Below are 27,969 nucleotides of genomic sequence, written 5' to 3' on the forward strand. Positions count from 1 at the left end.
TAAGCGCTTATGAGTAACCCAGCAAACTCTACTGATCGAGCTCTACTGTCTGCAAGCCATCCCTTCCCCTATCCCTAAATGACAAGAGAGAATTCAGTGAGACCACAGAGCAGACAGACCGGGGTGGAGAGGCCCGTCTACGACACACACGCAAAAAATGTGTAGCATTAAAATGTGTGGTGGTGTTCCTCAGTTTGCAAGGAGCAGTGGTTTGAAGCGTTCTTGCCCTCCTCCATGGCGTGAACGAGACAGAGGATGTTCCTATGATCTGGAGAGACTCACGTTTCCTCTCCGTTTCACATTCCTGGGATTCCGAGTGAAGACCACTGCAGCAGCCCATTTAAAACCATTTCACATATGGGGGAAAAAAAGAGACCCAGGCCTTCATTGCACTAATCAAGATTTTTTTTGTATTATTATTGCATGACGCCTCATTATTGAAGGATAGCCTTAGCTTACTGCATCATAGAGGACTTGGGCAAAATATACATGTAAAGCCTTTTAAAAAGGTCACACTAAGCACTTGTTTTTCTATAATGAAGATAGCATTTGTATGGACAGAGGTAACATTACAGGCTACTTTGTTAGTAACAAGTGATTACCTTGGTATTACACAATTAGGTCTGTATGGTAAACACTTTCAAAGTAATGGAATATTCCAAACAACCAGACAACTCTTGCCGGACCGCGAGGAACTCTTGTTCACTCTTTTCCGGCTAGTACATTACAAGATTAAATATTTAATTTGGCAGGTCCTAGTAGATAGAGGGGTCAGGAATTTGATCTGATCATGGAGACACATGAAACGCAGGGCATGCCATCGCCTCCTCTCCCCAGTCAAAACACTGCGTTCTCAAGTAAACATACAAATGTTTGGGTTGTAAAGAAACCGCGAATAGGACCAAATAGGACAGAAAGTTAAGGGGGCTCATGCTGGCTCCTTAGGAATAGTGTCTTAAAACAGGGGGGAATGCACTACAAGCTGAGGCTATATAGGGGTGCTGAAAAGTTCATTACCAACACAAATCAAAGTACTGATGGAAAATGTTTAAACACTAGTGCAGTAAAGAACGGAAATATTAGCTACAAAAGTAAACTATTTGGAACAGGCATACAAGTTTCTGGTCTAAATCAATACTACATTTGGTAATGGTGTCAGTCTGCAGAGCTCTGGCTACTATGGGCAGTCTCTGCACACTCGGGCGGCAGGTAGCCTAGCAGTTAAGAGCGTTGGGCCAGTAACCAAGAGGTCGCTAGTACGAATCTCAGCGCTGATTATGTGAAAAATATGTCGATGTGCCCTTGAGCAAGGCACTTAACCATAAATGATCATGTAAATCGCTCTTGAATTAATAAAATGTCCAACTAACGTTACCTATGTATAATAATGTTAGTAGTACTGTAATTCAGATTATAGGACAACACATGCAAGTAGTGACGATGGGTGGGCAAACAAAACTGTTGTAACAATTAAGTAATGCAGTCATTGTGATGACCCCAAATGTTGTTAATTGGAGAGTTCGCTAGCTAGCTAACGGTAAATCAACGTTAATCACGACTATGTCAGCTAACTAGCTAACTGACTAGGCAGGTAAATTACTTGTTAGAAAACAGTATGCTTATTCGAAGCGTAGCTAACGACATTTGACCAGTGTTTGTAAATATAACATCACGTTCACGCAGAAAACTAGCCCACTACTGTAGCTAGCTAGCAACGTTAGCTTGATAGCGCCATTAGCTAACAAGCTAGAGACAGCGAGGGTGTTTTACATTCTTACCTGTCAACCGCAGTTTCACTGGGCCATTTCTCCTAACTCCTTGATTAGACATGCCCGTTTGTGTTCCAGCTTGACGTGGGGTTATCAAAAATATGTATAATACATGTGTCTAGCTATTTCACAGAAATGAATCCCTATTTAGCTCCTATGGCAGTTTCAGTGAATGAAGAAGAATGGAGTCACGGCACAGTGGCCCGGATGAGCACAGCTCTAACGCTATTACACCGCCGTCTCGAGCGCATACTCTGAAATAACCGAAATTAAAAAGCTAATTTCCAATAAACCAGGATCTCCTCCCGAAAGAAACGGTGCTATATGACGTCCAAGGCTGCTTCAAAAACCAAGGGTGAGCTCCTCTCCCGCTGGGGGTGCTAGAAGTGTGTGTGTGGTGGGGGAAGCTGAAATTTCCAAGCCGAGATGTCTTGCTGGTCTCAATATTTTGGAAAGTGACCCTCCCCTCTAGTGACATCACTCACAAGGTTAAAACACAAGCACTAAATTGATGTACAATGTTTATTTAAATGAGGGGAAATTATTGGACATGTTTAACTGTTTTATGTTGTGTTCATCAATATGGTAGGCAAACACAGCCTCTGTCACTGGACTGCCTCACTAGGCTGATCTAAGATCGGTTTTAAGTTTCACCGTCCTCATGGTTATGAATAGGTTTTGTGGAGCCAGCGGAGGGTAAACTGATCCTACACTTGTGTGTTCATAATAGCATTGTCTGGACGTTTTTGACACAGGACTGTGGACGTACCCCACTTTCTGTCCGTTTCCCTTGAACCACTTCATTAGAAGTGAAGGGGGCTGATATGTAGAGGTCTGCATCAGTGTTTCTAAATCGGGTACAGTAAACTTCTGGCAGAACATAATATGATTGGAGATAGGCCTACATTAACCAAAAAGAACCTCTGGTCTACATGTCTGGGGCCCCTGAGTTGTGCAGTGGTCTAGAGGCGTCACTACAGACCCTGGTTCGATTCCAGGCTGTATCACAATGGTTGATTTTACGTACCTGCCTGGTACGGCAATTGCTCGGCCTCTGACCGCAAGGCACTACAGAGGGTAGTGCGTACGGCCCAGTACATCACTGGGGCTAAGCTGCCTCCCATCCAGGACCTCTACACCAGGCGGTGTCAGAGGAAGGCAAGCCGTACCGGAGTACCAAGTCTGGGACAAATAGGCTTCTCAACTGTTTTTACCCCCAAGCATTAAGACTCCTGAACAGGTAATCAAATGTCTACCCGGACTATTTGCATTGTGTGCCCCCAACCCCCCCAACCCCTCTTTTTACGCTGCTGCTCCTCTCTGTTTATCAAATATGCATAGTCACTTTTACTATACATTCATGTACATACTACCTCAATTGGGCAGACCAAACAGTGCTCGGGCACATTGGCTACCCGGGCTATCTGCATTGTGTCCCACCCACCACCAACCCCTCTTTTACACTACTGCTACTCTCTGTTTATCCTATATGCATAGTCACTTTAACCATATCTACATGTACATACTACCTCAAACAACCTGAATAACCGGTGTCTGTATGTAGCCTCGCTACTTTTATAGCCTGTCTTTTTACTGTAATTTTATTTCTTTACCTACCTATTGTTCACCTAATACCTTTTTTGCACCATTGGTTAGAGCCTGTAAGTAAGCATTTCACTGTAAGGTCTACTACACCTGTTGTATTCGACCCACGTGACAAATACACTTTGATTTGATTTGAAGTCCCATAGGGCGGCGAACAATTGGTCCAGCGTCGTCTGGGTTAGGGTTTGGCCGTCATTGTAAATAAGAATTTGTTCCTAACTGACTAGCCTAGTGAGATAAAGGTTAAAAAAAAATACAAAAATGTAAAATGTCATTGGCACTTTTTTCCTAGACACAAAATTGTTTATCTCCATCTACTGGCTGCTTTCAGAAGTGCATGAGACAAGCTAGAAGCCATATCACAGAATATATCACATTCAATGAACAGCATAGGACAAGTTTGGCCCACACAAAGACAGCAGGTCAGGTCATAAACCCGCAGGGAGCCCTCTTGCCCAAAATTGCACGAGAAATAAGCCTTTACTGGGGATGTAAACTGTGCCTCCAAATCAGACTGTGACGTTCCAAGAATACATAAACTGTGTTATCCTTTGATGTGTGTGTGTATGTGTGTGTGTGTGTGTGTGTGCTGACCCAGCTTTTCTATCGTGTTAAACGTGCGGGCCTATGCTCTGTCCAATGCTCAATCAAACATGATGATTACATTAATTATTTAGTTTCTTATGTGTAACAATTTTGCAAACACATAGCCATTGGTTCTTGAAGAGTATATGAATTTGAGCATGCTTGCATTTCTCAGGACCCATCACTCAGCTGTTTCCCCAAAAAGTGGCCGGAAGCTTACTTTGTTATAGTTTGAATCTCAGATTGACCCTTTAAATATTTTTTTTTTAATTGCTTAAAGGCCAGATGCAGATGTTTTAATATCAATATCAAAACATTTCTGGGTAACAATTAAGTACCTTACTTTAATAGATTTCCATTCAAATTGACAAAATTAGCTTTTTAGCAAAAATATATTCTCAAGCAAGAATTTTGCTAGGACTGTCTGGGAGTGGTCTGAGTGGGGAGGGGAAAACTGAAAACTAGCTGTCAGAGGTTTGGAACTCTTTGTTATTGGTCTGTTAATCAATTTACTGCATGGTGATGTCACCACGGAAAGCTGAAACTCCCGTCTATGAAAACCTGCTGATTAGAAGGTCCTGTGTAGATTGTATTTTCAACCAGCAACTATCAGGAAATAACACTGATCAGTTTAAGTTTCATCATCTGTTGAACAATATGATATAAAATACATAAAAACAGAATGTTGACTGCACTGCACCTTTAAAATTTGGCATCAAAATGAACATCAGCAGGCTATATCTTAGTTTACTTTTGAATAGAACTTTAATAGGAACTCACACTTGTATTGAATTTAGTTAAAGGCACAATCTGTAATATCAACAGCCTGAGTATCACTTTATTTGGTCAACTGAGGGATGAAGCTGGACACACACACACACACACACACACACACACACACACACACACACACACTCTGTAGGCAATTATAAGGACATTGCAAGAGTAACTTTCTCCTACATTCTCTAAAAACAGGAATAGAGTCACCACCAACCACATCACTAGATAGGGTACTGACTTTCATATACACCTTTGGCAGGGACAGGAATACACTTTGTTAGAGCCAATTTGGACAGATTTGTGTAAAAGACAGAACATACAGAGCTCCATGCACGTTTGTGTAATATGTATATGATGAAATATTAGGTACGTACCTTTATGATTTACCTGATTGAGATGTATTCATTTGTTGTTAGATTAATTTAGTTTTTGTCCCTTTCATTGTACTGTGGAAAGTGTGTTAGGATAAAGGCAGGAAGTTGGTCCTTCGGAGGGAGGAGTCCTAGCTAGACGCTGGAGCGGTATAGTCTTTTGACAATACAGACATACAAACAGGTCATATTATGCATTTTCCATGTCAATTAATCTATGCTTTAAGTTGATTGGATAATCATTTTTTATTGTTAGATATGACAAGAATAAACCTTTTTGTTGCACCATATCCCTGGATCTCATTTAATGTTTTGGCCGTTTGGAAACCTTGAGTGTGGACTGTATGCGTACGAAGCAACCCCGCTTTCAGGCTAGGGCAGTGGCTATGGCAAAGAGGAAAGGAAGCCACTACTGTAATTCAATTCAATACATCTTTATTCTCCCCGAAGGGCAATTCTTGTATACTGTAAAAATATGTTTACATACATAAAAAAAACATGCACACAGTAAATATTCATCGACAAGGTTTAAGATTAAAAAACCTAGAATATAGAGTCACACATGTACAAGATATACAGTAAATATACACTGCTCAAAAAAATAAAGGGAACACTAAAATAACACATCCTAGATCTGAATGAATGAAATATTCTTATTAAATACTTTTTTCTTTACATAGTTGAATGTGCTGACAACAAAATCACACAAAAATGATCAATGGAAATCAAATTTATCAACCCATGGAGGTCTGGATTTGGAGTCACACTCAAAATTAAAGTGGAAAACCACACTACAGGCTGATCCAACTTTGATGTAATGTCCTTAAAACAAGTCAAAATGAGGCTCAGCAGTGTGTGTGGCCTCCACGTGCCTGTATGATCTCCCTACAATGCCTGGGCATGCTCCTGATGAGGTGGCGGATGGTCTCCTGAGGGATCTCCTCCCAGACCTGGGCTAAAGCATCCGCCAACTCCTGGACAGTCTGTGGTGCAACGTGGCGTTGGTGGATGGAGCGAGACATGATGTCTCAGATGTGCTCAATTGGATTCAGGTCTGGGGAACGGGCGGGCCAGTCCATAGCATCAATGCCTTCCTCTTGCAGGAACTGCTGACACACTCCAGCCACATGAGGTCTAGCATTGTCTTGCATTAGGAGGAACCCAGGGCCAACTGCACCAGCATATGGTCTCACAAGGGGTCTGAGGATCTCATCTCGGTACCTAATGGCAGTCAGGCTACCTCTGGCGAGCACATGGAGGCTGTGCGGCCCCCCAAAGAAATGCCACCCCACACCATGACTGACCCACCGCCAAACCGGTCATGCTGGAGGATGTTGCAGGCAGCAGAACGTTCTCCACGGCGTCTCCAGACTCTGTCACGTCTGTCACATGTGCTCAGTGTGAACCTGCTTTCATCTGTGAAGAGCACAGGGCGCCAGTGGCGAATTTGCCAATCTTGGTGTTCTCTGGCAAATGAAAAACGTCCTGCACGATGTTGGGCTGTAAGCACAACCCCCACCTGTGGACGTCGGGACCTCATACCACCCTCATGGAGTCTGTTTCTGACCGTTTGAGCAGACACATGCACATTTGTGGCCTGCTGGAGGTCATTTTGCAGGGCTCTGTCAGTGCTCCTCCTTGCACAAAGGCGGAGGTAGCGGTCCTGCTGCTGGGTTGTTGCCCTCCTACGGCCTCCTCTACGTCTCCTGATGTACTGACCTGTCTCCTGGTAGCGCCTCCATGCTCTGGACACTACGCTGACAGACACAGCAAACCTTCTTGCCACAGCTCGCATTGATGTGCCATCCTGGATGAGTTGCACGTCCTGAGCCACTTGTGTGGGTTGTAGAATCCGTCTCATGCTACCACTAGAGTGAAAGCACCGCCAGCATTCAAAAGTGACCTAAACATCAGCCAGGAAGCATAGGAACTGAGAAGTGGTCTGTGGTCCCCAATTGCAGAACCACTCCTTTATTGGGGGTGTCTTGCTAATTGCCTATAATTTCCACCTGTTGTCTATTCCATTTGCACAACAGCATGTGAAATTTATTGTCAATCAGTGTTGCTTCCTAAGTGGACAGTTTGATTTCACAGAAGTGTGATTGACTTGGAGTTACATTGTGTTGTTTAAGTGTACCCTTTATTTTTTTGAGCAGTGTATATATTTATATATACACATACAGAAACATATGTACATGACCGTAGGCCAGTCAGATAGGGCTATACACATTGCACTACCAGCAACAGGTGAGAGCTACAGGAAGAGACCATTGATGGCAGCTATAACCTTCATGACAATGGAGCCACGAGCTCTGGCGGTCCTCAGGCTAGACACTCTGAACTGATGCCCCAAGGACAGCAGCTGGAACCTCTGTTACAGGGGGTGAGAGGGGTCACCCAAAATAGAGGTAGACTCTTACATGCTTGTTAAACAGGTCAGTTAGACTGGATTGAGGGACACCTGTAATCTTAGAACAACGGCTGTTTAACATTATGTAGCCTCGGACTACTTTCTGATGACAACATTTGAAGGTGTGCCTAGGTCTTGAAAAAGTTTATAGGAAAGGAGAAATGGGATTTGTGTGTGTCTGAGATGTGCTGTTGGCTTTGATTGGTGGGTCAAATCAAATCAAATCATATTAGTCACATGCACCGAATACAACGAAATGCTTATTTACGAGCCCCTAACCAAAAATGCAGTTAAAAATTAAAAATAAGAATAAGACATAAAAGTAACAAGTAACTAAAGAGCAGCAGTAAAATAACAATAGCGAGACTATACACAGAGGTGTACCGGTACAGAGTCAATGTGCGGGGGCACGGGTTAGTCAAGTTAATTGAGGTAATATGTACAGTTTAAGTTGGAAGTTTACATACATTTATGCAAAAAAGTATTTAGTCAGCTGCCAATTGTGCAAGTTCTCCCACTTAAAAAGATGAGAGAGGCCTGTAATTTTCATCATAGGTACACTTCAACTATCACAGACAAAATTAGAAGAAAAAAAATCCAGAAAATCACATTGTAGGATTTTTTATTGATTTATTTGCAAATTATGGTGGAAAATAAGTATTTGGTCAATAACAAAAGTTTATCTCAATACTTTGTTATATACCCTTTGTTCGCAATGACAGAAGTCAAACGTTTTCTGTAAGTCTTCACAAGGTTTTCACACACTGTTGCTGGTATTTTGGCCCATTCCTACATCCATCTCCTCTAGAGCAGTGATGTTTTGTGGCTGTTGCTGGGCAACACGGACGTTCAACTCCCTCCAAAGATTTTCTATGGGGTTGAGATCTGGAGTCTGGCTAGGCCACTCCAGGACCTTGAAATGCTTCTTACAAAGCCACTCCTTCGTTGCCCGGGCGGTGTGTTTGGGATCATTGTCATGCTGAAAGACCCAGCCACGTTTCATCTTCAATGCCCTTGCTGATGGAAGGAGGTTTTCACTCAAAATCTCACAATACATGGCCCCATTCATTCTTTCCTTTACACGGATCAGTCATCCTGGTCCCTTTGCAAAAAAACAGCCCCAAAGCATGATGTATCTACCCCCATGCTTCACAGTAGGTATGGTGTTCTTTGGATGCAACTCAGCATTCTTTGTCCTCCAAACACAACGAGTTGAGTTTTTACCAAAAAGTTATATTTTGGTTTCATCTGACCATATGACATTCTCCCAATCCTCTTCTGGATCATCCAAATGCTCTCTAGCAAACTTCAGACGGGCCTGGACATGTACTGGCTTAAGCAGGGGGACACGTCTGGCACTGCAGGATTTGAGTCCCTGGCGGCGTAGTGTGTTACTGATGGTAGGCTTTGTTACTTTGGTCCCAGCTCTCTGCTGGTCATTCACTAGGTCCCACTGTGTGGTTCTGGGATTTTTGCTCACTGTTCTTGTGATCATTTTGACCGCACGTGGTGAGATCTTGCGTGGAGCCCCAGATCGAGGGAGATTATCAGTGGTCTTGTATGTCTTCCATTTCCTAATAATTGCTCCCACAGATGATTTCTTCAAACCAAGCTGCTTACCTATTGCACATTCAGTCTTCCCAGCCTGGTGCAGGTCTACAATTTTGTTTCTGGTGTCCTTTGACAGCTCTTTGGTCTTGGCCATAGTGAAGTTTGGAGTGTGACTGTTTGAGGTTGTGGACAGGTGTCTTTTATACTGATAACAAGTTCAAACAGGTGCCATTAATACAGGTATCGAGTGGAGGACAGAGGAGCCTCTTAAAGAAGAAGTTACAGGTCTGTGAGAGCCAGAAATCTTGCTTGTTTGTAGGTGACCAAATACTTATTTTCCACCATAATTTGCAAATAAATTCATTAAAAATGTGATTTTCTGGATTTTTTTCTAATTTTGTCTGTCATAGTTGAAGTGTACATATGATGAAAATTACAGGCCTCTCTCATCTTTTTAAGTGGGAGAACTTGCACAATTGGTGGCTGACTAAATACTTTTTTGCCCCCCTGTACACCTTAGCCAGATACATTTAAACTCAGTTTTTCACAGTTCCAGACATTTAATCCTAGTAAAAATTCCCTGTCTTTGGTCAGTTAGGATGACCACTTTATTTTAAGAATGTGAAATGTCAGAATAATAGTAGAGACAATTATTTATGTAATCTTTTATTTCTTTCATCACATTCCCAGTGGGTCAAAAGTTTACATACACTCAATTAGTATTTGGTAGCATTACCTTTAAATTGTTTAACTTGGGTCAAACGTTTCGGGTAGCCTTCCACAAGCTTCCCACAATAAGTTGGGTGAATTTTGGCCCATTCCTCCTGACAGAGCTGGTGTAACTGAGTCAGGTTGGTAGGCCTCCTTGCTCGCACACGCTTTTTCAGTTCTGCCCACACGTTTTCTATGGGATTGAGGTCAGGGCTTTGTGATGGCCACTCCAATACCTTGACTTTGTTGTCCTTAAGCCATTTTGCCACAACTTTGGAAGTATGCTTGGGGTCATTGTCCATTTGGAAGACTCATTTGCAACCAAGCTTTAACTTCTTGACTGATGTCTTGAGATGCTGCTTCAATATATTCACATAATTTTCCTACCTCATGATGGCATCTATTTTGTGAAGTGCACCAGTCCATCCTACAGCAAAGCACCCCTTCAACATGATGCTGCCACCCCCGTGCTTCACGGTTGGGATGGTGTTCTTCGGCTTGCAAGCATCCCCCTTTTTCCTCCAAACATAATGATGGTCATTATGGCCAAACAGTTCTATTTTTGTTTCATCCGACCAGAGGACAATTCTCTCAAAAGTACGATCTTTGTCCCCATGTGCAGTTACAAGTCATAGTCTGGCTTTTTATGTCGGTTTTGGAGCAGTGGCTTCTTCCTTCCTGAGTGGCCTTTCAGGTTATGTCGATATAGGACTCGTTTTACTGTGGATATAGATACTTTTGTACCTTTTTCCTCCAGCATCTTCACAAGGTCCCTTGCTGTTGTTCTGTGATTGATTTGCACTTTTCACACCAAAGTACGTTCATCTCTAGGAGACAGAACGTGTCTCCTTCCTGAGTTGTATGACGGCTGCGTGGTCCCATGGTGTTTATACTTGCATACTATTGTTTGTACAGATGAACGTGGTACCTTCAGGCATTTGGAAATTGCTCCCAAGGATGAACCAGACTTGAGGACAAACATTTTTGTTCTGAGGTCTTGGCTGATTTCTTTTGATTTCCCATGATGTCAAGCAAAGAGGCACTAAGTTTGAAGGTAGGCCTTGAAATATATCCAATGGTACACCTCCAATTGACTCAAATTATGTCAATTAGCCTATCAGAAGCTTCTAAAGCTATGACATAATTTTCTGGAATTTTCCAAGCTGTTTAAAGGCACAGTCAACTCAGTGTATGTAAACTTCTGACCCACTGGAATTGTGATACAGTGAATTATAAGTGACATAATCTGTCTGTAAACAATTGTTGGATAAATTACTTGTGTCATGCACAAAGTAGATGTCCTAACCGACTTGCCAAAACTATAGTTTGTTAACAAGAAATTTGTGGAGTGGTTGAAAAACAAGTTTTAATGACTCCATCCTAAGTGTATGTAAACTTCCGACTTCAACTGTACATGTAGGTAGAGTTATTGAAGTGACTATCCATAGATGACAACAGCAGAGAGTAGTAGCAGTGTAAAAGAGGGGAGGGGGGGGCAATGCAAATAGTCTGGGTAGCCATTGATTAGATGTTCAGGAGTCTTATCGCTTGGAGGTAGAAGCTGTTTAGAAGCCTCTTGGACCTAGACTTGGCATTCCGGGTACCGCCTGCCATGCAGTAGCAGAGAAAACGGTCTATGACTATGTTGGCTGGAGTCTTTGACCCTTTTTAGGGCCTTCCTCTGACACCGCCTGGTATAGAGGTCCTGGATGGCAGGAAGCTTTGTTGTACTGGGCCGTACACACTACCCACACTACCCTCTGTAGAGCAGTTGCCATACCAGGCAGTGATGCAACCAGTTAGGATGCTCTCGAAGGTGCAGCTGTAGAACCTTTTGAGGATCTGAGGACCCATTCCAAGTCTTTTAGTCTCCTGAGGGGGAATAGGTTTTGTCGTGCCCTCTTCACAACTGTCTTGGTGTGCTTGGACCAGTTTGTTGGTGATGTGGACACCAAGGAACTTGAAGCTCTCAACCTGCTCCACTACAACCCTGTGGATGAGAATGGGGGCGTGCTTGGTCCTCTTTTTCCTGTAGTCCACAATCATCTCCTTTGTCTTGATCACATTGAGGGAGAGGTTGTTGTCCTGGCACCACATGACCAGGTCTCGAGTCACTGGTGCTCCCTGCTTAAATTTTAGCTTGTAAGCAGGAATCAGGAGGATAGAATTATGGTCAGATTTGCCAAATGGAGGGTAACGGAGAGCTTTGTATGCATCTCTGTGTGTGGGGTAAAAGTGGTCCAAAGTTTTTTTTTTGCTGATAGAAATTTGGTAAGACCAATTTAAGTTTCCCTGCATTAAATTCCCTGGCCACTAGGAACGTCGCCTCTGGGGGAGCATTTTCGTGTTTGCTTATGGTGGAATAAAGCTCATTGAGTGCGGTTTTAGTGCCTGCCTCAGTCTGTGGAGGTATGTAGACAACTACGAAAAATACAGATAAAAAAACCCTGGTTAGATAGTGTGGTCTACAGCTTATCATGAGATACTCTAACTCAGGCGAGCAAAACCTCAAGACTTCGTTAGATATCGTGCACCAGCACCAGCTGTGTCACCAGAGACTCTGGGTTCGCGCCCAGGCTCTGTCGTAACCGGCCGCGACCGGGAGGTCCGTGGGGCGACGCACAATTGGCATAGTGTCGTCCGGGTTAGGGAGGGCTTGGCCGGTAGGGATATCCTTGTCTCATCGCGCACCAGCGACTCCTGTGGCGGGCCGGGCGCAGTGCGCGCTAACCAGGTGCACAGTGTTTCCTCCGACACATTGGTGCGGCTGGCTTTCGGGTTGGATGCGCGCTGTGTTAAGAAGCAGTGCGGCTTGGTTGGGTTGTGTATCGGAGGACGCATGACTTTCAACCTTCGTCTCTCCCGAGCCCATACGGGAGTTGTAGCGATGAGACAAGATAGTAGCTACTAACAATTGGATACCACGAAATTGGGGACAAAAAAGGGGTCACATTTTTTAAATAAAATATAGAAATAAGATATCGTGCACCAGCTGTCCTTTTATGGTTTGGGTTTGTTTGTGTGTGTGTGTGTGTGTGTGTGTGTGTGTGTGTGTGTGTGTGTGTGTGTGTGTGTGTGTGTGTGTGTGTGTGTGTGTGTGTGTGTGTGTGTGTGTGTGTGTAATTAGTGTCACGGCTGGCTGAAGGACTGGACCATGGTGCAGCATGGTAAGCGTACATTTTCTTTATTTAAAAATGATGCCGACAAAACAAAGAACAAAACCAAACCGTGAAGCGTTGGGCTATGTGCCCTGAACAAAGTCAAAATTAACTTCCCACAAAACAGGTGGGGGAAAACGATACCTAAGTATGGTTCTCAATCAGAGACAACGATAGACAGCTGTCCCTGATTGAGAACCATACCAGGCCAAGAAATACATAGAAATACAAAACATAGAAAAAAGGACATAGATGCCCACCCTAGTCACACCCTGGCCTAACCAAAATAGATAATAAAAAGCCTCTTTATGGCCAGGGCGTGACAATGACCTAATATTCTTTATGTCCATTCAGAAAGTTTCCTAAAGTAGCCTGTCTGGATTCCATAATATAATGGAAATGATTATAACATTCTTTAAATTTAAGCAAATCAGGATGATCATCATATGTGTGAGGAATGACGGCATCTGACAATTTCGTGTTTCTTTTGATTCCTTAATGCCATGCAACTGAAGCTGGGATTGAGGGGGAATTTTGGTCTGATGAGTATTTGTCTCCGCTCACACCGGAGTAATAAAGGTTTTTTTCTGTGCCCCTACTTCCCGCGCTATGCATATTGAACATTGAGATTGCCAAAGGCCACTGTCTTTGGCAAATGACAGCAGTGGCAAGGAATGGAACGTTCATGAGAAAGACTGCTACCCAGTGTCACGTTCTGACCTTAGTTCCTTTGTTTTGTCTTTGTTTTAGTATGGTCAGGGCGTGAGTTGGGGTGGGCAGTCTATGTTCCTTTTTCTATAATTTGGGATTTCTGTGTTTGGCCTGGTATGGTTCTCAATCAGAGGCAGCTGTCAATCGTTGTCCCTGATTAAGAACCATACTTAGGTAGCCTGGTTTCACTTTTGAGTTCTGGGTAATTATTTTCTGTTCTGTGTTTTATTTCACCGTTCAGGACTGTTCGTTTGTCGTTTTATTGTTTTTGTTTCAGTGTTCACTATTCTTATTAAAAACCGAGATGAACACTTTCCACGCTGCGCTTTGGTCCTCTCATTCAAACGACAACCGTTACACCCAGACCAGCTTATTTATAGGCTATGCAACTCTTCTGCCAGGCCCTGGAGCTGCTGATTTCTATGAGAATATTACAGCTGACCCAGGCAACACAGCTACCAGAGAGAACCCCAGAGAGTATAGGTCCAATTAAATGAGAGATGCATATGCATGGTCATTTGTTGTATGGCTACTTCAGGAATATGAACCCATCATGGCCAGAAAAGGTGAGGAATGTAATTCTGCAATGGTTATGAAAATAAAAGAAATAGGAAAAATACTATTTCTATATTTTAGATTCAGAAAATCAAACAGAGAGATTTAATCTGTTCTCACTAATGACAAATGGCTACATTCTTGTTCGTATGTTTTCCTGTTTTGTTTTTTACGAATTAACTTATTTTTTATCAAATCCCCCATTTGCACAGAATACTTACTTGCCAGCTTGCAATACAATATTTTAACCACAAGCGGTGAAATGAAGGTGAGCATATTCTAATGTCATGATACATTTTTATAAATGCCAATTTTAGCATGAAATCTGGCGCATGCACAATTTGAGGTATATTTTGTATGCAAGGACAGTTTATAAATGAGGCCCCTGAAGCCTGTATTGAGAGACTTGGTGGCACTTCTAGCTTCCTCTCTGGGTTTTGACCTTGTCTTGAATCCATCAATAGCCTAAGCCTATGTGTGTTGTAGGCTACAATATTAGGAGGAAATTATAGCCCTAAAAATGCTTTCCACTTGCACTGACTCACCCAATGATGAGCAGCTCACTCACTTGGTGATGGCCAATGTGTTCTTGCCAAAAGTATTTCTTGTTAAAGGCTACTTCTTTGCAGTGGCACAACTTTCGCTGAGGACATGGGGGGACATGTCCCCCCCACCTTTAGAAATTGCTTTTTTGTCCCCCCCAGTTTCATCATTGGAATGTGATACAAACAGGCAACGGTGTGCTTTAGGACCATGCGGACGCCACCGAGCGGTCTGGTAGGGTGTTTGGAGCGTTTATCTGACCATTTTTATATATATTATGCCCCCCACTTCTAAAACCAAAGTTGCGCCCCTGTTTCTTAGTATAACAATATTTGGAAGTTGATCAAATATTTTGGTAGACTACAGCAGACAGATGAGTCTTTTCTTTTCAGCAGGAGCCATTTGCTTTCCAACCTGTGGTTTTCCGCAATTATATTTGAAATATTGTGAAAAGGCCTGTTTTGTCTGCATGCTGTACACTGACAGATGTGCCACGCGTTCCCGACTGTAGGCTATGTCTTGTTATTGGACTACCCACAATCAATCCACGGCTAGGCTATTTTTTTTTAAAGAAACTTTTGATCCTCTGAGGCTACATTATAGGCCTCGTGGTGTAGTAGGATGTTCAGAATGATTTCATTTCTTTCTGGACAGCTGTAATTCTATAACTTTGGAAAACTTATTTAAAAACATTCAGGGGTGCTGCAGCTCCTCCAGAACCCCCTTCGCACGGCTATGATTCTATAAGGAAATAAAATGAAGTGCAACGCTGGAGAGGTGAGAATTGCAGAGTCATGTCTATCAGAGCTGAGGGAAAGAGACAATAGAAAGTGTTCCAACCATAAACCCAAGCTGGCCCAACCCAAATCAACTATGATAATCTATTTTTTCACATTCGTTTTTTTTGGAGGGGCCAGGAGAATTAAGGAATAGGCAACTCGAATGAACTTTGATCGCTTTTATTCTAATTTGTATATTGCAAAAAGTGCAAGAAAAAAATGCATGCCAAGAGAGGTACCAGCAAGAGATCAGCATCTCCAGACATCAGTCAAGAACTTTAAGCTTGGTAGCAAATGGGTCTTCCAAATGGACAATGACCCCAAGCATACTTCCAAAGTTGTGGCAAAATGGCTTAAGGACAACAAAGTCAAGGTATTGGAGTGGCCATCACAAAGCCCTGACCTCAATCCCATAGAAAATTTGTGGACAGAACTGAAAGTGTATAGGCCGTCTGTGATGGAAGGTGAGGACCAATGCGCAGCGTGATAAGTGTTCATATTGTTTTTAATAAAGTAATTGAACACTGAACAAAACAAATAAAATGACAAACGAACAGTCCTGTATGGTGCTGAAAAAACAGAAAATAAAAATCCACACCACACAGGTGGGAAAAGGCTACCTAAATATGATTCTCAATAAGAGACAACTAACGACACCTGCCTCTGAGAACCATACCAGGCCAAACACAAAAACACCACATAGAAAAAGGAACATAGACAACCCACCCAACTCACGCCCTGACCATACTAAAACAACGACATAACAAAAGAACTAACGTGACAGAAAGTGTGTGTGTGAGCAAGGAGGCCTACAAACCTGACTCAGTTACACCAGCTCTGTCAGGAGGAATGGGCCAAAATTCACCCAACTTATTGTGGGAAGCTTGTGGAAGGCTATCCGAAACGTTTGACTCATAGTGCCCTCCAAGCTCGTCATCAAGCTCGAGACCCTGGGTCTCGACCCCGCCCTGTGCAACTGGGTACTGGACTTCCTGACGGGCCGCCCCCCAGGTGGTGAGGGTAGGCAACAACATCTCCACCCCGCTGATCCTCAACACTGGGGCCCCACAAGGGTGCGTTCTGAGCCCTCTCCTGTACTCCCTGTTCACCCACGACTGTGTGGCCACGCACGCCTCCAACTCAATCATCAAGTTTGCGGACGACACAACAGTGGTAGGCTTGATTACCAACAACGACGAGACGGCCTACAGGGAGGAGGTGAGGGCCCTCGGAGTGTGGTGTCAGGAAAATAACCTCACACTCAACGTCAACAAAACTAAGGAGATGATTGTGGACTTCAGGAAACAGCAGAGGGAACACCCCCCCATCCACATCGATGGAACAGTAGTGGAGAGGGTAGTAAGTTTTAAGTTCCTCGGCGTACACATCACAGACAAAGTTAATTGGTCCACCCACACAAACAGCATCGTGAAGAAGGCGCAGCAGCGCCTCTTCAACCTCAGGAGGCTGAAGAAATTTGGCTTGTCACCAAAAGCACTCACAAACTTCTACAGATGCACAATCGAGAGCATCCTGTCGGGCTGTATCACCGCCTGGTACGGCAACTGCTCCGCCCACAACCGTAAGGCTCTCCAGAGAGTAGTGAGGTCTGCACAACGCATCACCGGGGGCAAACTACCTGCCCTCCAGGACACCTACACCACCCGATGTCACAGGAAGGCCATAAAGATCATCAAGGACAACAACCACCCGAGCCACTGCCTGTTCACCCCGCTATCATCCAGAAGGCGAGGTCAGTACAGGTGCATCAAAGCTGGGACCGAGAGACTGAAAAACAGCTTCTATCTCAAGGCCAACAGACTGTTAAACAGCCACCACTAACATTGAGTGGCTGCTGCCAACACACTGACTCAACTCCAGCCACTTTAATAATGGGAATTGATGGGAAATGATGTAAAATATATCACTAGCCACTTTAAACAATGCTACCTAATATAATGTTTACATACCCTACATTATTCACCTCATATGTATACGTATATACTGTACTCTATATCATCTACTGCATCTTTATGTAATACATGTATCACTAGCCACTTTAACTATGCCACTTTGTTTACATACTCATCTCATATGTATATACTGTACTCAATGCCATCTACTGTATCTTGCCTATGCCGCTCTGTACCATCACTCATTCATATATCTTTATGTACATATTCTTTATCCCCTTACACTTGTGTCTATAAGGTAGTAGTTTTGGAATTGTTAGCTAGATTACTTGTTGGTTATTACTGCATTGTCAGAACTAGAAGCACAAGCATTTCGCTACACTCGCATTAACATCTGCTAACCATGTGTATGTGACAAATAAAATTTGATTTGATTTTAAGTTAAACAGTATAAAGGCAATGCTACCAAATATTAATTGAGTGTATGTAAATATCTGACCCACTGGGAATGTGATGAAAGGAATAAAAGATTCAATAAATAATTCTCTAGTATTATTCTGACATGTCACTTTCTTAAAATAAAGTGGTGATTCTAACTGACCTAAGACGGGGAATTTTTACTAGGATTAAATGTCAGGAATTGTCAGTATTTGGCTAAGGTATATGTAAACGTCCTACTTTATACAACCCAATAATCTCTTGATTAACTAAATATTGAAAAACAATTTGTCTTTTGCATTGAAGTGTGGGCTGTGGCGTTTAGCCTACTTTTCAATTATTTTGAATATACAATAAATCTTGCAGAATGCATAGACAGGCATTTGCTGTAAATAGCATGCATGTTTAAGATAGTCACTGCAAAATATTAAAACCTTCTGCTCACCTCTACAGAAATGTGATCAAAATTACCATTGTGCTTTCTTTTAGAAACTGCCTTGGCCAAATTATGAATAGTTCCAAATTTTACAGCAAATAAAGTGCTTTATTGACACCATTAAAGGTGAAGGGAAGACATTTTCCAGGCGCGGTTTTTAATGCGGATTCATGCCTGCACAGTTTTAGGACAGGTTCCAATCTCAATATTATTGTACATGCGCAGACTTTTCATAAATGGCGCACACACAGGAATTGAGTGTGGAGCAGACAGACATACGAATATCTAGCTCTGCAGCCCTGCGCATGGAGGCAGCTGAGTCAACTCCACTGGTAGCTCCACTGCACTGATCCCCTGCTTTCTATCACAATTTTCCAGCTCTTAGTTCTGGTCTCTGCCGTCTCTGCATGTGTTAAATAAACAGAAAAGAGTACATATCTTCTCTGTCGGTGTCCTTGCCGAGTCCTAATGTAACCTGTTTTATAACAGCAGCTCCACTAACTGCTCCAAACAGACTCCACAGCTGATCACCTCACTGTCTTTTGACCCAGAGCCCACACATATTCAAGAGGAACAGGAGGAACTCCTGCTTCAATGGCTGGAGGCGGATATCGCAGAGTTCATATTCACTGCTTCCTGTTTGAAAAGTGCCTGTGATCTTACGAAACCAATATTGAGCCTACTGATGATGTGGCTCCACTCGTTATATCTAGGGGGTAAAAGTGTATGCGACTAGGTGATGAATGTACAGTATGTACCTGGGAGCCAGCATCCTTACCTTAGGTCCAGGGATAGCTCAGTCAGGACTCCCATTTTAGGCCAGTCCAAGCAGATGATTATTTGTTCAGATGGTGGCAAAACATAAATAAAAACAAAAAGGGAAGAAATAGAAAAAGGCCTGCCAAAAGCGGCAATACAAAACAAACCAAGGCAGGCTGAGAGGCTTCCTGCCACCTCTCTCACACTAGGTCACAATCCTCTTGATGGCTTGATAGGTGAGTTTGAACAAAAACCAAGCTAGATCATAGCAAGTGTTTCTGGACTTTTACTGTGGTCAAATAGCTTAATGGACACTATATGGTACAAATATTGCACTGTACAGAAAAAAAATATATTGATTGTGTCTCCAAAAAAACATGGTGCAATCTACACCTTAGAGTCCCTAGAAAACAACACATGTAAATTGAACAAATAGCTAGGTCATAGCAACTGGTGCTGGATTTTTACAGTGGTCAAAAAGATTTGTGTATGGCCCCTGGACACTATATGGAACAAATATTGCACTGTACGGAACAAATATTGAATATGTCCATAAAACCATGTTCCTGTCTACTCACTAAAGTCCCTAGAATACAAAACAGGTGAGTTTGAAAAATAATTGCAAGGTCATAGCATTTTAATAACTACATTCTCTGGTTTAATGCATGCTTTCACATCAGTCCCAAGCCATTACAGTTATTTATTAGCTAGGCAAGTAAGTTAAGAACAATTTCTTATTTTCAATGACAGCCTAGGAACAGTTGTTCTGCCTGTTCAGAACAACAGATTTGTACCTTGTCAGCTCGGGGATTTGAACTTGTAACCTTTTGGTTACCCTGCCGCCCTGACTCCAGTTGTCAGGAGTCGCCTGTATTACAATGTGTTGTCTTTCAGTTCATGCAAGAAATGATCATCCAAGATCACCCTTTTACTAATTAAAACTTCCCCACATTAAGTTATCTATTTCCATCACTGGTCTGTAGTGAAACTCCATCCACATGGGGGGGCTGTGATGTTTTTATGGGTTCACCACCCACTGATATAAACAGAAGAAGACAATACGGAAGTAAAACGGGGTTTGTTTTGTTTGTGGCAACCATTCTTTCCTTGTGAACGAAGCGAAAACTCGCTGAAAATCCAACTCTGTCCACTGAAAATGTCTAAATTACAGTTGTTGCATGTGTTTTTAAATGAACGTTTAAAGGCGGCTGCTGTGGAGATTTTCGGAGCAGTTGAGAAAACGGTAGCGGAGTACCAGGAGGAGAATTATCGTCTACGGAGACTACTGCGGATAACACCGGACATAAAACCATGTAAAATAGCTCGTATCATTTCGATCTATTCTGCCTTAAAATTGCAAACAGCAGTAATTACACTCTTGGTCAACATTTTGTTGAGACACAAATCAAGCTTTGTAGTATGTTTTTATCTCGTTACAAAGTGACCTGGTATAATTATTTTCTGTTTAAGAGAAACAGGAGTTTCCAGTTTGCAATAACTAACGTTAGTTGTTCAGAGAGGGGTGGAATCTTGCTTCGTTCCTGCAACGCCATTGTTTACAGACAGCTCGTTGCGGACGCTTCCATAGCCAGGCGGATTCACCATAAAGGTTTCCAGTCATGAAGAATATTTAGTATATCTACGAACAATACTTACTATTAGACGTGTTGAATGTGCTGTTCCGTTTAAAACAGTGTATCTACGGTCTCCCATTTTCCGCCTGTGCCATTCTAGACCAAACAGTCACCCGAGAGTAAATTACAATGTAAACTCCCACTTCTACAGTCGGAAAATTAGAGACCCGGGATAAAAAGCGGTTTTAAACGCATACTTGTTAGCGAAGGACACATTAAACACATCAAATTGTAATTATTGTTATGCCTCAGTTGACTGTAAAAGTTACGAATTATGCTGCTCAATCGCACACTATTGGTTCAGAGTGCAGTAACTTCACTTACTGCTATTTGCCTTGTTTTTTACTTAGATTATGAACTACAAAATCCAAGTAAAGGAACGGACATTTTTCATTAAGAGCTTAAAAAACATGCGACAATAGCAAGCCTATCATCTCATATTATTGAACATGCAACTACTGTAATGACGCAGAGAATGGAATGCATCCTTTTCAAACATTTGCCAAAATGCAATTTGCGGGAAAACACTTCTAAAAGACGCACCTGATAAGAACAGATTCATGTGACCGAGAATAACATTTTCATTCAAAATTTAGAGGGAAAATGTAAATGTGCAACAACTAGGAAGGGTTGTCACTATGACTAGGATTGTGACTTTGGTATCTTGACAACGAAAGAAATTTGATATAAAAACCAGTAGAACATGAGAGAGAGGCTGTGAAACGTTTAGCACCTCTCGCCCACTGCTCCCTGTAGCCTGCTTAGCAACGAGTCTCCGCTCTCGGCTCACTGACAGCCATTAGTTGACATAAGAAAGCTACTTTTTAACGCTAACTCACTGTACATTAATATTTTCGGCTAAATAACAATTCCCCGTCGACCAAGACAGTGTCTGTTTTAAGACCGATTTTGTTAAATTCGGACACCAATTTAATTCCACAGAATTATGCAAGTTAACCGATAGACTGATAAGCATGACGGTCAAATGTATTTTCAGTGACTAATGGTCAACTTTTATTAACATCCCTACTGCAGTTACTGTGGTTTGCCTTGCTATTCTACCGGGTTCCGAGATCAGGCAATCCTGATCATAATCAGGCACACACCATAATACTGGCAGTGATGCAGTTATCACCAGAATAAACATACCACAGTCCTGCGCAACAATTACGATAGAACTGCAAATACCCATAAATGGTGAGAAAGATAAAACAAAATATGTAAAAGCTAGCTAAGATAAAGCAAATGACAATAGTTATAATGATAGTTATACAATGTGAAATATTTATTAAGTAAACATTCTGTGATTAAATATTTATTATGGTGAAAAAGGTCTTGAGGGTTACTTAAATACAACATTCAAAACGTGAAAACATAACTACATAAAGCTGTTAAATATAGTTGGAATGTAAACTCAGCAAAAAAAGAAACGCCCCTTTTTCAGGACCCTGTCTTTCAAAGATAATTTGTAAAAATCCAAGTAACTTCACAGATCTTCATTGTAAAGGGTTTAAACATGGTTTCCCATGCTTGTTCAATGAACCATAAACATTTAATGAACATGCACCTGTGGAAGGTCGTTAATATACTAACCTCTTACCGAGGGTAGGCAATTAAGGTCACAGTTATGAAAATTTAGGACACTAAAGAGGCCTTTCTACTGACTCTGAAAAACACCAAAATAAAGATGCCCAGGGTCCCTGCACATCTGTGTGAATGTGCCTTAGGCATGCTGCAAGGGGGCATGAGGACTGCAGATGTGACCAGGGCAATAAATTGCAATGTCCGTACTGTGAGACGTGTAAGACAGCGCTACAGGGAGACAGCATGGATAGCTGATCGTCCTCGCAGTGGCAGACCACGTGTAACAACACCTGCACAGGATCGGTGCATCCGAACATTACACCTGCGGGACAGGTACAGGATGGCAACAACTGCCCGAGTTACACGAGGAACGCACAATCCCTCCATCAGTGCTCAAACTGTCCACAATAGGCTGAGAGAGGCTGGACTGAGGGCGTGTAGGCCTGTTGTAAGGCAGGTCCTCACCAGACATCACCAACAATGTCACTTATGGGCACAAACCCACCGTCACTGGACCAGGCAGGACTGGCAAAAAGTGCTCTTCACTGATGAGTCGCGGTTTTGTCTCACCAGGGGTGATGGAATGATTTGCGTTTATCGTCGAAGAAATTAGCGTTACACCGAGGCCTGTACTCTGGAGCGGGATCGATTTGGAAGTGGAGGGTCCGTCGTGGTCTGGGCAGTGTGTCACAGCATCATCGGACTGAGCTTGTTGTCATTGCAGGCAATCTCAACGCTGTGCGTTGCAGGGAAGACATCCTCCTCCCTCATGTGGTACCCTTCCTGCAGGCTCATTCTGACATGACCCTCGAGCATGACAATACTGGAGGGTCATACTGCTCATTCTGTGCATGATTTCCTCCAAGACAGGAATGTCAGTGTTCTGCCATGGCCAGCGAATAGCCCGGATCTCAATCCCATTGAGCACGTATGGGACCTGTTGGATTGGAGGGTGAGGGCTTTGGCCATTCCCCCCAGAAATGTCCGGGAACTTGCAGGTGCCTTGGTGGAAGAGTGGGATAACATCTCACAGCAAGATCTGGCAAGTCTGGTGAAGTCCATGAGGAGGAGGTGCACTACAGTACTTAATGCAGCTGGTGGCCACACCAGATACTGACTGTTAGTTTTGATTTTGACCCCCCCCCCTTTGTTCAGCAACACGTTCCATTTCTGATAATCACATGTCTGTGGAACTTGTTCAGTTTATGTCTGTTGTTGAATCTTGTTAGGTTCATACAAATATTTACACATGTTAAGTTTGCTGAAAATAAACGCAGTTGGCAGTGAGAGGACGTTTTCGTTAGAACTCTCAAACTCTTTCCATCAAAAAGAAAAGCAACAAGAAAGTTGGTTCAACACATTTAGATTGTAGAGACTGCACCTTCCTTTTTGCGTTACTCATACAGTTGTTTAAGGTCATACAAAAGGCAGAGTGCAGTATCAGCATAGGGTCAGATCAGTGGTCAGGGTTGATATGCAGAAAGAAATGAATTTATAATAAGATCAATGCATTTCCACTTACATTGCCTTCAGAAAGTATTCACACCCCTTGACGTTTTCCAAATTTTCTTGTTACAAATTGGGATTAAAATGAATTTAATTGTAATTTTTCAAAGATCTACAGTGGAAGAAACACACCTGGATTGTACAATATTATTTGCACGTTTTTTTTTTTTTAACTCCTCAATCTCTGTCAAGTTGGTTGTTGATCATTGCTAGATGGCCATTTTCAAGTCTTGTCATAGATTTTTTTTTTAAGTCAAAACTATCTAGGCCACTCAGGAACATTCAATGTAAACTTGGTAAGCAACTCCAGTGTATATTTGGCCTTGAGTTTTAGGTTATTGTCCTGCAGAAAAGTGAATTTGTCTTTATGTCTTTAGAAGGCAGACTGAAACAGGTTTTCCTCTAGGATTTTGCCTGTGCTCAGCTCTTCATTTATTTTTATTGTTAAAAAAACTCCCTAGTCCTTACTGAAGAAAAGCATATCCATAACATGATATAGCCACCACCATCCTTGAAAATAATGTGTGAAGAGTGGTACTCGTTGATGTGATCGATTTGCCCCAAACATACAGTGCCTTCAGAGAGTATTGATATATTCTCACCCATCTACACACAATACCACATAATGACAAAGTGAAAACATGTTTTTACACATTTTTGCAAATGTATTGAAAATTAAATACATAAATGCCTAATTTACATAAGTATTCACACCCCTTTACGATGACGCTCTAATTTTGAGCTCAGGTGCATCCAATTTCCTCTGATCGTTCTTGCGCTACAACTACAGCTTGATTGGAGTGCACCTGTGGCCAATTACATTGTTTGGACGTGATTAAGAAAGAAACACACCTGTCTATATAAGGTACCACAGTTGACAGTGTATGTCAGAGCAGAAACTACCATGAAGTCCAAGGAACTGTCTGTAGAGTTCTGAGATGTGATGAGGCATATAGCTGGGGAAGGGTATAAAACCATTTCTAGGGTGTTGAAAGTTTCCAAGCGCATAGTGGTCTCCATTGGGAAATTGAAAAAATATGAAACTACCCAGACTGCCTAGAGCTGGCCATCTGACCAAACTGGACAAGAAGGACCTTGGTCAGAGAGGTGACCAAGATCCCAGTAATCACCCTGATAGAACTACAGAGTTCATTGGCAGAGATGGGAGAACCTGCCAGAAGAACAACAGTCTCTATTGCACTTCACCAATCTGGGCTTTATGAGAGAGTGGCCAGAAGGAAGCCACTCCCGAGAGTATAAGACAAAAGATTCTGTGGTCTGATCAGGCAAAATTGTTACTCTTTGGCCTGAATGCAAAGCACTATGTCTGGAGGAAACCAGGCACAGATCATAACCTGTCTAACACCAACCCTACTGTGAGGCATGGTGATGGCAGCATCATGCTTTGGGGATTATTTTCAGTGAAAGAGACTGGTGAGGATAGAGGGAACAGTGAATAGAGCCAAAAACAGGCAAATCCTAGATGAGAACATGCTTCAGAGTGCAAACGACCTTTGACTGGGGGCAAATATTTACATTCCAATAGGACAATGACCCAAAGCATACAGCCAAAGCATTTCTGTAATGGATTCAGAATAAAAATGTAAAAGTCATTGAGTGGCCCATCCAAAGCTCGAACTTGAATCCCATTGAAATTCTGTGGAAAGAATTGAAGATTGCTGTTCACTGCCACTCCATATCTAATTTAACAGAGCTTGATACTATCTGCAAGGAAGAATGGGAGAAAATTCACAAATCCAAAGCTGATATAGACATACCCAAGACGACTCAAAGCTGTAATCACTGCCAAAAGAGCTTCTACAAAGTATTGACTCGGGTGTGAATACTTATGTAAATGAGATTTCAATTTTAACAAATAATGTCTAAACATGTTTTCACTTTGTCATTATGGGTTATTGTGTGTAGATGGGTGAGATTCTTATTTATTTAATCCATTTACAATTAAGGCTGTAACATAACATTTGTAAAAGGTCAAGGGGTGTGAATACTTAATTAAAGCACTGTATCTACCTACACCATATTTGGCTGGGTAGCAAAATAAAATTCCAGGCATTTTTCTCAGTTTCACTGTTTGCGTTGTTAGTCCTCTTTGCCTTTATAGGGCAGTATAAATATCTAGTTAAAACTCGAATATCTTCTCCTTCAAGTCGAAACACAGCTTGCCCATGTTTGCACTGCAGTGACAAATCAGGGATATAGCTTGAAAAATATACCTCAATCCAGGGATGGAAGGTATCGCTGATAATGATGTAATTAGAAGATTGAAATGCTGCTTGCTAATGCTAAACCAGCCCATTGGATTCCACAACCCTTCCGGCAGCTACTCACCCAAACACTAGGCGCCACCTGGAATCCAATGGCCTGCTTTAGCATTAGCGAACCTTTATAGAACAGTTTTGTATGTATTTTTTACTGTGTATGATTTAAAAGTTGTCTGTCATGAAAGACTATGGTATGTCTAAAGGCTGTAGATCTATATATCATAGAGATGTATCATTCAGTTGTATCATTCAGTTCTATTTAATTCTGTGGAATACAAATAACCTCTGCACCTTCCCTTCAGACTCCTTGCAGCTCTCTCTTGCTGTTTCTGAAGAGAATATTCCCTGTGAGCAGCAACACTTTGATCAGGAGTGGAGCCCCAGTCTGGGGCAGGAGGACCCAGAGCCCACACAGATTAAACAAGAACATGAGGAACTCAGGCCCAGTCAGGAGGAAGAGCAGCTTCAAGGGCAGGAGGCTGACATCATAGAGTTCAAATTACCTCATCTTTATTTGAAAAGTGATTGTGATCAGGTGAACCCTCTTCATTCCTTGACTCTTCCCCAAACCCAGATGGTGGAGAAGAGAGAGAGTGCCTCTAAATCAGTGGATCTCATACCATTTGTCACTGTTACCCACCTGAAGAGTCTTGACATTCCCTGTGACACTCCAGATAATCAAAACAATGCCTACAGTCACAGCTCAGCTGTAAGCAGTGACCCAGTAGGACTTGACAGCAGCCCACCATTGGATCCCATCTCATCAATGGGGGAACACTGTTCCAAACCCAGCACCACGTCTCGAAAAACTCACCGCTGCTGTGAGTGTGGTGAAACTTTTGCTCTGAAAGCTGACCTTCAGGGGCATGTGACTCTCGCCAAGAAGAGACCCAGTGAATGCTGCCTCTGCAAAAAACGGTACAACTCCACCTGTAAATTGAAGGCCCATGTCAGACTCTGTCACGTGGAGAAACCCTCCACCTGCCCCTTTTGTGGAAAGACCTTCAAACTCAAAGGAGATCTGTCCAGACATACGAGGATTCACACAGGAGAGAAACCATTTAGCTGTGGAGACTGTGGTAAGAGTTTCAATCAGAAGGGACACCTAACTGAACATATAAGGACTCACACCGGAGAGAAACCATTTAGCTGTGGTGACTGTGGGAAAAGCTTCATTCAGAAGGGGGACCTAAGGAGGCACGTACTGACTCACACCGGAGAGAAACCATTTAGCTGTGGTGACTGTGGGAAAAGCTTTAATCGGAAGGGAAACCTGAACTTGCACATACTGACTCACACAGGAGAGAACGTCCAAAAATAAAGAAACAAGTCAAGAAAACAGAATGAAAACACAAAGAGGAAACGAATTAGGACAAAGACATCTTGTCTGAAGATGGACAACACGCTTTGGAATCTCTTGATCATTCATTCTCTGGATTTCAGACAAATAGATGTCATGAATTTACTTTTGTAAAATGTTCTATGTAAAAAAAAATGTTTTTAAAGAAGTTTGAGTTGATCTAACACTACAGAGTAGTTGAAAACTCATGGTCTGCTGTTCAAAGTCTCTTGATGTATTCACTTCATTATAAACAGGAAATCCTGGTCGTTTGTTTTAAGAATGTCTGGAAAATATACAAATGTATACGCCAATAAAATGTGTACTTGCATTTGTCCAATTTACATTTCCAGCAATGTTGTATTAATGCTGCTCATTTATGATATTGATTTAATCTTGTATATATATATATATTTTTTTTAAATACGGTTATTGTTCATACAGTGTCTATGGTAGGAAACTACAGACTGATATATGGTACATTTTGTGTTTCCCTTCCTCGTGGATATGTGTAGGATTTTTGGAGCCATTGGAGGGCAATTTCTGGACC

The 27,969-nt window shown here is 42.3% G+C and overlaps 2 protein-coding genes across 5 annotated transcripts in view; one reads left to right on the plus strand and one right to left on the minus strand.

Moving 5' to 3' along the window:
- The window catches only part of LOC110485958 (E3 ubiquitin-protein ligase SMURF2), a 71,028-nt gene extending 68,808 nt beyond the window's left edge, over positions 1 to 2,220 (minus strand). For 2 of the 4 annotated variants that reach the window (XM_036940630.1, XM_036940627.1), the window contains exon 1: positions 1,779 to 2,219. In XM_036940630.1, the coding sequence (XP_036796525.1) occupies positions 1,779 to 1,830 (52 nt within the window). In that variant the 5' untranslated portion in view covers positions 1,831 to 2,219. Of the gene's footprint in view, positions 1 to 1,778 lie in introns of all 4 variants that reach the window. The other 2 variants (XM_036940628.1, XM_036940629.1) reach the window with 2 other exon arrangements.
- Positions 2,221 to 20,131: 17,911 nt separating this feature from the next.
- LOC110485959 (zinc finger protein 32) lies at positions 20,132 to 27,585 on the plus strand. Its single transcript, XM_021557223.2, has 2 exons — positions 20,132 to 20,387; positions 26,383 to 27,585. The coding sequence occupies exons 1-2, from the start codon at positions 20,231 to 20,233 to the stop codon at positions 27,399 to 27,401; spliced, it is 1,176 nt and encodes a 391-aa protein (XP_021412898.2). The 5' UTR covers positions 20,132 to 20,230; the 3' UTR covers positions 27,402 to 27,585.
- The last annotated feature ends 384 nt before the right edge of the window (positions 27,586 to 27,969 follow it).

Source organism: Oncorhynchus mykiss, chromosome 13 (genome assembly GCF_013265735.2).
Source record: "Oncorhynchus mykiss isolate Arlee chromosome 13, USDA_OmykA_1.1, whole genome shotgun sequence".
Taxonomy (NCBI): Eukaryota; Metazoa; Chordata; class Actinopteri; order Salmoniformes; family Salmonidae; genus Oncorhynchus; species Oncorhynchus mykiss.